The 13,232-nt window shown below is 46.8% G+C and overlaps 3 protein-coding genes across 3 annotated transcripts; 1 reads left to right on the top strand and 2 right to left on the bottom strand.

Moving 5' to 3' along the window:
• Positions 1-46: 46 nt before the first annotated feature.
• On the bottom strand, positions 47-640 carry PUMCH_002589 (uncharacterized protein; the record flags this gene model as incomplete). Its single annotated transcript, XM_063021590.1, has 1 exon — positions 47-640. The coding sequence occupies one exon, from the start codon at positions 638-640 to the stop codon at positions 47-49; it is 594 nt and encodes a 197-aa protein (XP_062877660.1).
• A 2,587-nt stretch (positions 641-3,227) lies between these two features.
• On the top strand, positions 3,228-4,829 carry PUMCH_002588 (uncharacterized protein; the record flags this gene model as incomplete). The annotated part of the gene is made up of 1 exon (XM_063021589.1): positions 3,228-4,829. One exon carries the CDS (start codon positions 3,228-3,230, stop codon positions 4,827-4,829), a length of 1,602 nt encoding a protein of 533 aa, XP_062877659.1.
• Positions 4,830-5,092: 263 nt separating this feature from the next.
• PUMCH_002587 (uncharacterized protein) lies at positions 5,093-13,213 on the bottom strand (the record flags this gene model as incomplete). Its single annotated transcript, XM_063021588.1, has 1 exon — positions 5,093-13,213. One exon carries the CDS (start codon positions 13,211-13,213, stop codon positions 5,093-5,095), a length of 8,121 nt encoding a protein of 2,706 aa, XP_062877658.1.
• Positions 13,214-13,232: the final 19 nt, after the last annotated feature.

Below are 13,232 nucleotides of genomic sequence, written 5' to 3'. Positions count from 1 at the left end.
ACAGATGTCACCTCATTCGATGACAGAACTCCCAGGAGCTCGGGCTTCAAACAGGAACAGACTTGTAGTCGACCTCGACCATTGGATTCTCGTTGTTACACTTGACCTGCAATTCTAACTTCCAATGTCTGTCGTACATGTCCTCTTCCTCCTTGTCGAAGCCGTGGTCGCCTGCGTCCTGGAACTTCCAGGTGATGGCCTTAGGAGTTTCCTCCATCACAGCCTTTCCAAAGTCCATCTGGAAACCAGAACACTTGGCCATGTCGGGCATTAAGTGGCGCTTGATGTGGTGTTGAAGGTTTCTTCTGAACTTTCTGGAGTTCTTGTTCATGGTGGGCTTGATCTTATCTAAATTGCCGTGGACCTCCTTTAAAATGAAGGGTGGGTAGTAGTTCAAATGAGCGTGGCAGTAGTCGAAGTCGTTGTCCCAGGTCTCGTCTCTGATGTACGACTCAAAGGCGACGATATCGTCGAAGTCCTTTCTTGGAGGAGGCTTCAAGACTGTCTGCATGGTTCCATCCTCGCTCTCGATGGAGGTGATCGAAGACGAGCGGGATTTGGGGATGGGCTTGAGGTGTTCGAGTTTCTCCATGTTGTCGAAGTTCAACTCGACAACTTGGGTTTTCTTAGATTTGGTCATGGTTGCGGTGGTTTTTCTTTCTGCTGGAGAAGTTCGTTCGTAAAAGCACTTTGAGGGCTAGCTTGGGTTAATTATGGAATGACAAAAAACCTCGACGGGGAAACAAAACTCAAGTGGTGGTTTCTGTTCCGAAAGGTTGATGTGTGACTCCAATAATTGTATGGTGGTGGAGATTGGAGTAGTGGTGGCTGCAAATCTGGGTCTTTTATATCATTGATGAAACGTCTCTCTGCAGTACCGCTGCCCCCTTATCCGAGCAAAGGTCTGGTGATCACTCCACAGCTGGTCCTACAGGTCTCTCCACCTTTTGCTCCCCCCAATTAGGCCCGTCAGCGAATCCATGAAACAGAAATGTCTCTCCACCTTTTCTGGGTACAGGCCGTCCGGATGGGGAGCACTGCCTAAGCCAATCGGAATTTGGGCGGTCATGAGCACCCAAGTTGGTTGGAGCCCCTATCTGGCGCCCAGAAGGCCGCAAGTGGTGAAAGTGGTGAAATTGGAGAAGAATCGGGTTTTCTTTTTCTGAGAACAGGCTGGTATTGGATCCCACTTTCATCAACGGTGAGGTGGAAATTTGGGGTGGATGTGTGGAAGGAGGGAGGAAGTGGAAGCGGGGGGATTTGCGGTCGATATACGAGACGGGCGGTTTGTATTTGGTATGTGTTCGATTTTGGTAGATGGATGGATCGGTGGATTTGACAGGTGATAAGGCTATGGGGGTGGTGGGCGGAGTGCACAGAGACGTTTCGAGTGATAAGCGGTGGACGTTGTAGTGGAGTGATGGAGTATGGGGTTGGGTGTGTCTTTAGTGCGGAATAATTGTTTGTTCGAATTGGGTAAGGGGTCTGTTTTGTGTGGGCTGCTTTGTTTGTTGATCCGGTGTTTCTGGATGGGTGGTCAACACTGAGTCATTGTGGGAAGAGTTTTGGCATTGCTGAGAATATATTTAATTAAATCTTGATTTGTGAAAAATTGGAGAGGTAGAGTGAAATCTTAGATAGTGAAAACATTTAGGTGGTCGTCGAAATGCATTGGAAATCGTATTTTTGTGTGGTTCAGGTAATTCCTGTCGTCAAGTGAGAATCGACAAACATGAGCTGGGAACAAGCCAGATGTGTCGAAAAATTGAGAATGCAGAACAAAAATTGAAAAGGCCAAAACACAAAACACCAAACAAAATTCAAAACTCATCAAACCAGAGCTTCGTTATCCAAGTTCCCACGCAAAACGTACTACGATATCTATACGAGCCAACACATCAGCCAATCACCATACCAAACCACCAACAAAAAACCAATCACCTAAAAAATCCATCTCCATCAAACAAACTCAAACCTTCTCGAAAGAAATAAAAAAAAAATGAAAAAAACCTTTTCCTTCAAATAGTCTATTTCCCATAACCTCTCGCTCGCACATTCGCACATTCTCACTGGCCCATCTGGCCCCACATTGGCCGCCCCCGTGACCTTCTCCGCTTTTGTGCGTGGTATTACCCCATACTTTCTGCCACTGTTCTGAATAGACTTTCTCAGCGCCAGTTCCTGCCATATTCCAGCGCCTACCTTTGGGGGCTCTACGTTGGAGTCTAAACGTTGACATCTGGTAACAGAGCCCGACTGTAGTTATTTAAAACCCCCTATTCTCACTCACTCTTTAATCTCCCTTTTTCTTTCTTTCTTTATTTTTTCTTTTCCCTTTCTTTACTTTTCCCTTTCTTTACTTTCCCTTTCCCTGTTCTTTCCCTATTCTAGGCTCATCTCTATTTTCTTTAGGTATTCTTCATCTTCTAGTAAACTCAGATCTCTCCGTAGGCGCAAACGTAATCGGGCCCACGCCTAAAATTCCAAAATTCCACGCTGGCCTCACATTTCTGTAGCCTATTCGCACTATTCGCACTCGCACTGCACTATTCGCACTACTCGCCCTCGCTGCGCTCTCCCTGGCGCCAGTGGTGTGTACTCGCATCTCCAACTTTCCGCGCACCACTGCCGCACTCACCACTTCCGGGGTCCTCCTAGGTCTTTTCACACCAACACAACATCCGTCCCACCGCCGGAGTTTCTGCTGAAGTTTGCTGTTCCAGACTGCTCGGCGTTGCTCGTGTCCACACTCGACCTTTTCTGTAGCACCTCTGCCTGAAATTCCACACGCAAGTCGCTCGCCCCCTGTCGTTTCCTGTGTGGGTGGGTGTTATTTTTTGTTCGTTTTTTTTCTGGCAGTCATCCCTTCCTTCCACTAGACCAGTGTTGCCTCTGCTGTGGGAACTCGTTCGCGCGGTAGTGATATATTCCGAGCCTCTGCCCGGTTCCCTTTTTTTTTTTTCCGCTCGGTGCTTGTTTGCCGGTCGCTGATATTCTGTTGTTGTGGCCCGCTTTTACCTTTTGCGGGGTCACCATCGAGTCGGCACATCGCTACCCCAGTCGGTGAAAAACACCCTGCGCACGTCTGAAAAGTTCCTCCACCAAATCCCCTGGGCGCTTTATTTTCCTCGTATCGTTCGTTCTGTCTTTAGAGTCCGCACCCGCGCCGTCCTCTGTCCCTCGGGCTTCGTTCTTGTTCCAGCTCCCCACACGTCGGGCCCTCCAGAATGATATCGTCCAAAACCGAGGCGAAACGGAAAGATCCGGTCTCGCGGCCGTACAAATGCACCATGTGCGAGAAGGCCTTCCATCGGTTGGAGCACCAGACCCGTCATATCCGTACTCACACCGGAGAAAAGCCCCATGTCTGCTCCTACGCCGGCTGCCACAAGCGCTTCTCGCGTTCCGACGAGTTGACCAGACATCTGCGCATCCACACGAATCCAAACAGCCGCAGAAACAAAAACTTGTCTCGCTCCATCGACACCACCATGTCGTCCGGCGCTTCTTCGGCGCCTAGGTCCCTGGCCGCCATGTACTCCGCCATGAGCCATTCGCAGTCTGCCAGCGCATACGATCATCCCGATCCCGCCTTGCACAGCTCTTCCGGCCTGTCGTCTTCGTCGAATTCGTCGGTGTCGCTTCTGCGTCAAGGTAGATATGACCCCGCGGCAGCTGCCCTCGCAGCTGCACACTTGGGCGAGATCCAGGTCTCAGATCTACCTGTTAACACGCCGGTGAGTGCTATGTCAGCGCAGAGTCTACAAAAGACTGCTGCCGAGGCGTTGAAGTTGGCTGCCATTCCTATCCACACCGACCCTGCCTTGTTCGAGGTCGATGCGCGGTTAAAAAAGGAGGAGGCGGACGATCAACTTCAAAATGCGAGTAATACGAAAAATTCGGATTTAGACTCAACAGACGCTGACACAAAGTCTCCCCCGCAGCATAAGCTCCCGATATCTGCCAACTCGACAATGAACATTGACTTGTTGGCCTCGGCCGCGACTCAGGAGCTTAAGACATTAGAGCGGTTCACTTCGCCTACCCATGAAGAATTGACAGCGAATTCTCGTTCACTCCCCTCGCTTACCAAATACTTCAACTCTGGGAACCAGGCACAATTGGGGTTCGTCAACTCCCTGAACAACCTCCAATACTTGTCAAACATTGCGTTAACATCTCGTACCGGAAGTTATACAACCCTTCTGGAGTCGGGATCCAGCAGTGGCACAAACCCTAATCTGAAAAGCCCACTTTCGCCTCACGCAGGCACTGCAAAACCGGCTTTCTCAACACTTCTGTCCTTACAAAAAATGACTCCATTGAAGCCACAAGTACAGCAACCTACTCCGAGTAAGTCGCATGTCTTAGAGTCAAGTGATATGGATTACGTTAAACAAAGGTTGAAGAAAAGCAGACCCAATTCACCAACCAATGCCTTCACATTGCCTGCTTCACCGGTGTTGGGGCTATCTTCAGCAAACACTCCAATCATTTCTGCCAATAATTCGATGACTAATTTGTCCTCGTTTTTCATGACTTCGATACACCCCACATCAAATCTGACTACTAGTCAAGGTGGTCGTGATAAGGCATTAGAGCCTTCAAAAACTCCACCCCCTCCCGCAACAAAGTCTGACACTTCCGAAGAGGGAATGGAAGTCGATAGCCTGCCTACTCAAATCGCAAATAATCTTCCTCCATTGAGAAGTTTAAAGCTAGATTTGCCCAAGAATCTCAAGATGCCCAATGCTTTGGGTGGTCTGTTAAGAGCCAATAAGCGAACTATTTCTTCTAGCTCTGTTGCTCTGCTTACTATGGACAGCTAATTATTTTGGGTATCATGTTTTATATTTTTTTCTTGGAGTAGAATTGGCCATGGGCCTAAAATCTGAGGGTCTAAACTTATTCGACTATTTTGACGTTGGGGATTAGAAGCAGGTTGAATTCTTTGTTTTGCGAATCTGTATTATCAACTATATTATATACTTTTATGTATCTAATATTATCTATTTTGTTTCTAGTATTTTCTTCTCTGTTTCTAGTATTATCTTTTTTGTTTCTAGTAATAGCTATTTTGTTCCTAGTAAGATTAATGTCCACCAACGGCCCAAATTTCATCTTCGTCTTCAATACGGTCGCTGTATAAGGTTTCATCGTCTCCACCAGCACTAAGCCTCTCTCTTTCAACAGAAGCTAAACGAGAGGCAACCCTCTTAGTGTAGTCACCGATTGATCTAGGCTGAATTTCGCCACCACATGGAGGAACGATTGGACTTTGAGAAGCCTTCTCAAACCAACTGGAGAACATCTTCAGTTCAGAATCTTCGACCAAGTTAAAAAGCGCCAAGTACGCTTTCTCAGCTGCCAAACGAATAGGAATAATGGAATCTCTCAAACAAGAGAACACAGTTGGAACTAGAAGATCAAGGTATGACTGTGCAATGCTAGAGTGCTTCTTTCTTGCAATAGTTCTGATATCAACCAATGCCAATCTTCTGGTGTCACTCGAATTCGAAGCGGGCTGAACACCATTGACACAGATTTGTTTGATCAATTCTTGTTGTGACTCAGCAGGCACTTCGAATTCTGTAGCATTTTCGTCCTTTGCGTTTTGCTTTGGAGACTTTTTCTCCTCGTGTAAGAGCAAAAGCTTGCCCATAGCCACAGTAGCGTTGTCACTCACGTATGGACTTGGACTGTTGGCGCAGAAGAGAACAAAATCAACGATTTCATGCAAGAGGCCGGTACTGAAAATGTGCACAGGTGCGTCTCTCAAGAACGAATTGATGGACAAAACACCGAACTTCAATTCGTCGTCAGAGCTACGTTTGTTGAGAATCTTGGTCTTCAAGATGTTTGCAGCCTCCTCAGTGGACAACACCTGGGAAAGGGATCCCAACAATCTTGCATAGGCCACTGCCGATTTCTCATTGACATGAGAGATCTCTTCTTCAACAAGAGTCATGATAGAGATCTTGGAGGCATCGCTCATGTTCGAGCCTCCCTTGAGAACAACCTGCAACATGGCCATAAGGAAAGAGTTCTTAACATCTTGCTCTTCGCTTCCACGGGCACCACTGACTAATTCAGTGACTAGGGAGTCAACACGAGGCTGAAATTCTACCAAAATTCCCAAAGCAGTCACAGCACCAGATCTCAATGATTCATTTGACGAGTCTGACAAGGATCTGACAAAGGTTCTTTGAAGCTGTGGAATGAATGGTCTCAAGAATTGTGGGATCTTCTTCAACAAATTGATCAAAGCACTCAAAATGGCAGATTTGATGTCGGAGGAGACACGCTCACCAATAACACGGATCAATGGACCCGTGATTGGAGTAGCAAATGGTTTAAGGTTGGCTGCTGGAGTTCTATCAATAACCTCCGCAATCGACAACGCCGACAATGTCTTCTGCTCGCTGTTTCCATACATCAAACCATGAGAGAAAATGGGCAAGACACAGTTAGGTCCCTTAGGCAACTCGAAACCAGGCAAGGTCGTACCTTTAACACCAGCAATCATCAAAGCTTGATGGGCTGGTTTGACCAACTTCTCCAACATCGACTTGTCTTGGGCCTTGACCAAAGCGGCTAAGGCAGCTTGAACGCCAACAACAACTTCAGGGTTCTTGTCACCCAAGTAGAAAATGAGTTGAGACATCATGTCCAGAACATAGATTGAGTAGTCTAGGTTTGTGTTCTCAAAGAAGACACTCAATCTCTCGGCAATGGCTGCTCTCTTCTCGGCGTCTTGATGTTTGACAAGAGACATCAATTGCTGCATAACAGGGTGAACACCGGCATCATCTTCGACGGACAACAAGGTCTTGTCGAAAGCAGACTTGACTTCAGCAACCTCAGCTTCAGAACCATTCTTCTCCGTGTCGATAATGGCTTGAAGCAATGTGTTAATGATCGAGGCAAGTCTGGAATACAAGGCGGATCCGGCAACAGCAGCCAAAGAGGAAAGGGCCTTCGTCTTGAACACATCAATTGGTGGGGACATCAATGTTGGAATCAAAATTGGGAAAATAACGTCAGCCTTTGTTGCCATAATCTCTTGAAGTGCAAACAAGGCATTCTCGGAGTCATCAGAATCCAACTGGTTCAACAAACTTGGCAAGACTTCGTCAATGACAACCTTACCCATTCTATCCTGGAGAGCCTCAAAGGCTTTAGCGGCAGCTTCACGGACGCTAGGAGAGGCATCCACCAAAGCATCCTTAATGATATTAATGAATGTATCTTTGTAGGACTCCAAAGCATCCAGGGAGGCTGAAGTAATCAACTCTGTAAGCGCGATACAAATACCCAACTTGGCGTCGGTATCACTTGATACAAGCAATTCTTCCAAAGATGGAAGCAATTTCGCCAATGCATTTGCACCGACACGACGAACGACATCTCCAAGAGTTGCAGCGGCAATGGTTCTGTTGACATCGTCACTGGAAGCCAATCTGCGAACAAGAGTATGCGTCAAACTTGGAATAATCTCCTTGATTGTCTTAGGAGTGTTGGCCACCAATGCCTTCCAAATATCGATTGCTGCTGCTCTAACCACACTGGTAACATCAGAGCGGCAAACGAAGAGAGCAGCCAAGATTCTATCACGACGATCCTGGCCCAAAACACTGACGAGGTTTCTGTTGACCTCAGCTTGCTCCTCAGTGAGCTCGTTCTTTCCGGAGATTCCGGTGACTTGGAACAACAAGTCACCTGTAAGCTCAACCGACGAAAGACGAATACGGTAGGATGAATCGGCAAGACCTTGCTCCAACTCTGGAAGCAACAAATCAACCGCCTTCGAGGCGTAGTTCTTGACGATCAAACGTCCTGCCTTCAAAGCAGTCTCTCTGATTTCTTCATCGGTATCAGCAAGACCTTGCAAAATTGGTGGAATGATACGAGACAAGTATGGAGCAAATTGAGAGCCAAAACACACAGGCAAATACAACAACAACGGAATGAAGCCAGCACGAACGTGGGAGTATGGCGATTGAGCATTTGCCAAAATTGAAGGAAGCATTTCGTCCAACTTAGACAATCCAAGGCCGCAAATGACCTCTGAGAGGGCTTGAGCAGAACCAAGACGGTCTCCAGCCTTGGATGGATCGTTAAGGGTACGAATAAGTTTTGGAATCATGTCTGGGAACTGTTCCTCACCTAATTTCTCGACCAAAGAACCCAATGCTCTGGCACCAGTGGATCTAGTTTCAGGAACAGGATCAACCATGGCAATTTCAAGCTCGGCAACCAAGGCTGGCAAATATGGCTGGAGATCGTTACCATCAACCAAAATGGCCATATTTCCGACAATTTGACAAGACTTCTTCTTGGTGGAAGCAGATCTATCTTTCATACCTCTATGAATGACATGGATGATAAGAGCCAAAGAAGGACCATCGATGTAGTGAACGAATTGAGTTTTGATCAACTTATCCAATGCCTCATCAGTGTACTTGGTAGGGTCTCCGATGGCGTTGATCAAATCAGGAACAATCTCCTGGATTTCAGGATTTCTGATAACCTCACCGAACCTCTTAAGGGCTTGCTCTGAAGCCTTACGGACTTCCTTGTGAGAGTCGTTCAACACACCAACAATCTGTGGCACAATAGTCGACAATGAAGCGGACAATTGAGTTGGATCAAGGTAGGCCATAGAACCAAGCAACTCAACAGATCCTTTCTTCGTTCTCCAAGCAATATCATCCAAATTCCTGATAGCAAGAGGAATCAACTGCTTAACACCATAACTTGTTGTACACTTCATGATTTGTCTAGCTGCCAAATCAGTTGCATCACGGACGGAGTTGTTTGAATCTCCCAATGACTTCAAAATGACAGGAAGAAGCTCGATAACATAAGGCTCAAACGTTGAGTTGAGAGATTGCGACAAGCAATCCACCAAGAAAGCAACACCCTCACGATACTCAACCTTCTTCTCATCAGAAGCCGCGATAAGGTTTTTCATGACATCGTTGGCAAAAAGAGCCTTAATATGAGCACCTTTGACCAAACCAGCAATACCGTACGCAGCACCCTTTCTCACAGCCAAGTTCTTGCTATTCCAGAGTTTCTCAAAAAGATCATCGAATTTGTCTTGCAAGACATCCTCGAAAGCTGGGACAAGAGGCGCGATACATTCCGAAATCGCATGCTGAACATCCTCAGATGGAGTGTCAAGAGTTGAGAGCAAACGGTCGAAAATGAGAGCCAAACGGGAGTCATCAGCTTTCAAGTGACGACCCAAAGATCCATAAAGAATAATCACCGACTCCTTGATTCTATCTTGAGTCTTTGAGTTAATGTCAGGGGCAGATAAGGCTGCCTCGAAAGTTGGAATAAGTGTTTCAACAAAGTTGGCTCCACTGATCTTGATGATCTCAGTTCCAGCTTCTAGAAGTTCCTGACAGACCAATGGCTCTTTGTCTCCCAAAGTCTCCTTTTTAACCAAGAAATCGAAGATCTTTTCGATGCTTGACTCTGACTGACAGAGCGAGCTGAGGAGACGAAGCGAAATGGCTAAGGTGGATCTTGACTCCCAATGATCACGTTGGGAAGCATGGTTGTTGATAACAAGGCCAAACTTGTCTCTAGGAGCGGGTGGTGGAGTCTGCTTTTCGATGAAAAGCGATAAAATCGTATCTAAAGCGCTATCAAAAACGTCTTGATGAGACTCTTGTAATGCAATAACGGCGTTGGCAATGGCGCGCGCTATGGTGAGTCTCATACCAGAGTGAGGTTCGTCAATGAAGGTCAAAAGAGAGGTGATTGAGTCCGGAGTTAACACAAACTCGTTATCTTGCCAGATCGTCTGCGCTGTTTCAGCGACAACATGATCATTGTCGTGCATAGCAATCCAGATTTGATCTGAGTAAGTCAAATAATCTCTCAAGTCAAACTCAGCATCTAATCCCTGAAGAATGGTGGTTTTAACATAAGTGTCAGTGCTGACCACATTTTTGAGGAGGATTTGCAAGTCTTCGGCACTGAAATTCATTGAAATGTATTGGCACAAGGTAAGGAAACATTCCTTGGCCATTTTCGCTTTCGATGAGATTTTCATAAGACCGAGTAATGATTCAAGAATAGGACGACGAGGAATTAATCCATCGGAAAACATATCCAAAGCCGACATGATACTCAAGGCTAAAGACAAATGTTCCTCCTCGGGGTCTTCGTTCGAGAATTCGGATATCACTGCCAGCTTCTTTGAATTTTTCAATGCAACTTCTCTACCAATGTCAAGGACCTTGGTGACCAAAGGCGCAATGTAAATGAAGCCATCAGTGTGAAACCAATCATCGACCATAATCTTTGTTCTGAACAATACTTTTCCAATCAAATCGACCAATGGTAATTCACAGAAGTTTTGAGGTACACCTTTGATATCGAGTGCTCTCAATGTGACTGCTCCTGCAAGCTCAGATAAAGGCTCAAGTCGGTGACAGACTTGAGACGCTTTAATGAAAGTTCTTGTAGCACTCTCCCCAAGAAGCTCGTAAGCATACTGAGTCTGCATAAGATCAATCATTCTAGAAATAGCAACAGCGAACCAATCACAACCGAGAGCCGAATAAGGACCTGTGAAGAATTTGATCAAACTAAATGCCCTATGGTAGTGCTTGATCAATTCATTCAATTGCAGGCGCACTTTCAGTTCTGTGGCAAGTTGTTCGTTGACAAGAGCTTGCTCCTCCCTTGTCAATTTTTTGTTGCTTTTGCCTTTAGAAGAAATTTCTTTCTTCAAACTCTCCTCCCATTTTCTGGTCTCGTAGTCCTTTGAGTTTTTGTCCTCGACCTTTGGCTTCGATCCAGCTGTGTTCAAGATATCAACCACTAACTCGCCTTCTGGAGCCTGCCAAATTTGGAGCATTTCAGCGGTGATCTCCTCCAAGTGCTCGACAGAGAGATCCTTCTCGAGGGCAGCCGTGATGATAGGCTCAACAATAGCAGCTTCAATGAAACTCAAAGTCTTGATCGAAGCGCAAGCGGCTTTGTGGATGTCACTGTCAGCCTCATAATCCTTCATTGCCGCGTATGCCTGGTCAAAGAGACTCTGGGCTTTGGCTTTGACGAGATTCTCTGGGACAACGCCGGCACGCAAAAGGAGACCAATCCACTGATCTTTGATAGAAAATTTTGCCAAATGTGCAACCACAAGCAATTCGCATAAGTTCTCTTGTTTGACCAGAGCATCACTGCTTTGGAGGACACAATGTAAAGTGGGGGAAAACGTTCCATATGATAAAGGAAAACCAGAGGATTCGTCGCCGAAGCCAACAGATCTGATGGATTTAGCGATTGCAGAGCTCAACTGATTCTCATTTGACGAGAGAAGCGTTGGTAGAGCATCAATTGCAGCTGTTTTAGTCTTATTGTCGACAGCATTTGAACAAGAAAGGAAGAGTAGTGCTGCACCAAATGACGAGAAGTCTTCTACTAATGTTATAGAAGCAATCAAAGATTGCAAGCACCAGAATTGTTCCGAATGCAGCAATTTCGTAAGTACTTTACTGCTTGTTAAAATCGAAACTTGGTCACCGGAGCTTTTGAGAGATTCGAGGATAGTTGACTTCAAATCTGTTGTCAGCTCTGGGAGAACAGAAGTGAGCGCGATGCAGACATAAGCGGGTGTAATGCCCTTGGCAGTAACGGTTGGAAGCGGAGACTTTACCGCTTCTTCAAGAGATTTAATAAGAGAAGGTTGTAGTTTCTCCACAAACGTGAGAACAGAAGACTTCGGCTCCTTACTTGTACGTAAAATGCCTTCGCCCGTGACACCAGCCCAAATGCTTTTGGTTGAAGCTTTGGGGCTGCTGAAGCCTGTAACGAATTGAGAGAGGTGCTTCTCTTGGTCAGCAATAGTCCATTCGTTGTCCAAGACGAGGAGGAAATGTTTGGAGTATACTGTCACTATTTCTGCAAGAAGAGTCTCATTGGCTTCTTTGGCAGCCAAGGGTTGAAGAGCCTTCAAGACATGTTCTGTCACAGGTTCCAGGACTATCTCTATTTCTCCAATAGCCTTGATTAATTGAATCTTGATATCATTATTGGTTGAAGACTTGAACGTTTTAAGAATCTCGTTGACAATGGAGTTGACGTCTTCTGGGGTGATGCAAGGCAAAGAAGTGTGGAAGATGTTAGCAAGGGTTCTGAACGACAGCTGAGATACCCATTCCTTGGGGGATTTGGAAGCATTGAGAATGTGGGTCAAAAGTTTAGACTTGGCGAAATCTTTACTGATATCGATGCAGCCACTTGTCTCGAAGAGAGAAGGAGCAAGACCGCAGAGCCCCACCTCCGACGACCTGACGATTGCCTTCTCCAAGTTGGGGAGGATTGTCGAGGTGAACGTGGCGCTGTCCACAAAGTGTGCGATGTAATGTTGGGTGAATGCAGCAATGGCAAACGGTGCCGGCGCTGATTTGGCCAAAAGGGCGTTTTTTACGAAGTAATCTACAATTGAAGCCCGCAATGGTTCGTCCGCCTCGACGCTGTGGAACATGTGCGGGTGAGAAGGCTGCAAGTCGTGCAACGCGTCCACAACGACGGCGATGTAGGCAATGGCCGCGGAGGCATGGGTATCCTTAGTATCAGTAGAGACGGCAAGCATTGTCCTTATGAACGCAGCCGAGGCCTCTTGGTCGGCGTTTTGAAGCAACTTTTTCGTGATGGCCCGCTTGGTCTGCACCACGCAAGACTTCTGGATCCGTTTCCGGTGCGAGGGCTTGTGCACCAGCAGCTCGCCCGTGCAGCCATCCAACACCGAGCAGAGCAAGTACATCTGCGACTCCAAGAGCTGCTTCAACGCCGTCTCAAGCCCCGAAGCCGGAACCAACAAAATTAAACTGTTCACCCATGCAAGCAACGAGAGAGCATCTGTAATGGCCGAGTTGAAGCACTTGCTAGCTATGGTATGGATATACTGAGCGAACAACTGCAAGTACTGGATGTCGTGGGCTACGTAGGCCAGCAATGTGGAAATGACCTCGGCGCGCGATTGCGAGTCCTGGTAGTAATTGTAGGTGCTCAAAACCAAGCGGGCCACCTGGCGCTGGGCCTTTTTATCTTCGTCAGAAAGCGATTCTGAGTATTCGGCCAAGTGAAGGCGGATCTGGCTCAAGGCAGCCACACGCACAAGCCTGTGGGACGAGGCAAGGGCATTGGCGGCGTGTTCTCTTATGGAGACCCAGGATTTGACGTCCATTTGGGGGATTGAATTGGGG

Source organism: Australozyma saopauloensis, chromosome 3 (assembly GCF_035610405.1).
Source record: "Australozyma saopauloensis chromosome 3, complete sequence".
In the NCBI taxonomy this organism is placed as follows: Eukaryota; Fungi; Ascomycota; class Pichiomycetes; order Serinales; family Metschnikowiaceae; genus Australozyma; species Australozyma saopauloensis.
The sequence above is the reverse complement of the archived record's forward strand: the minus strand, read 5'-3'. Positions and strand labels throughout refer to the sequence as shown.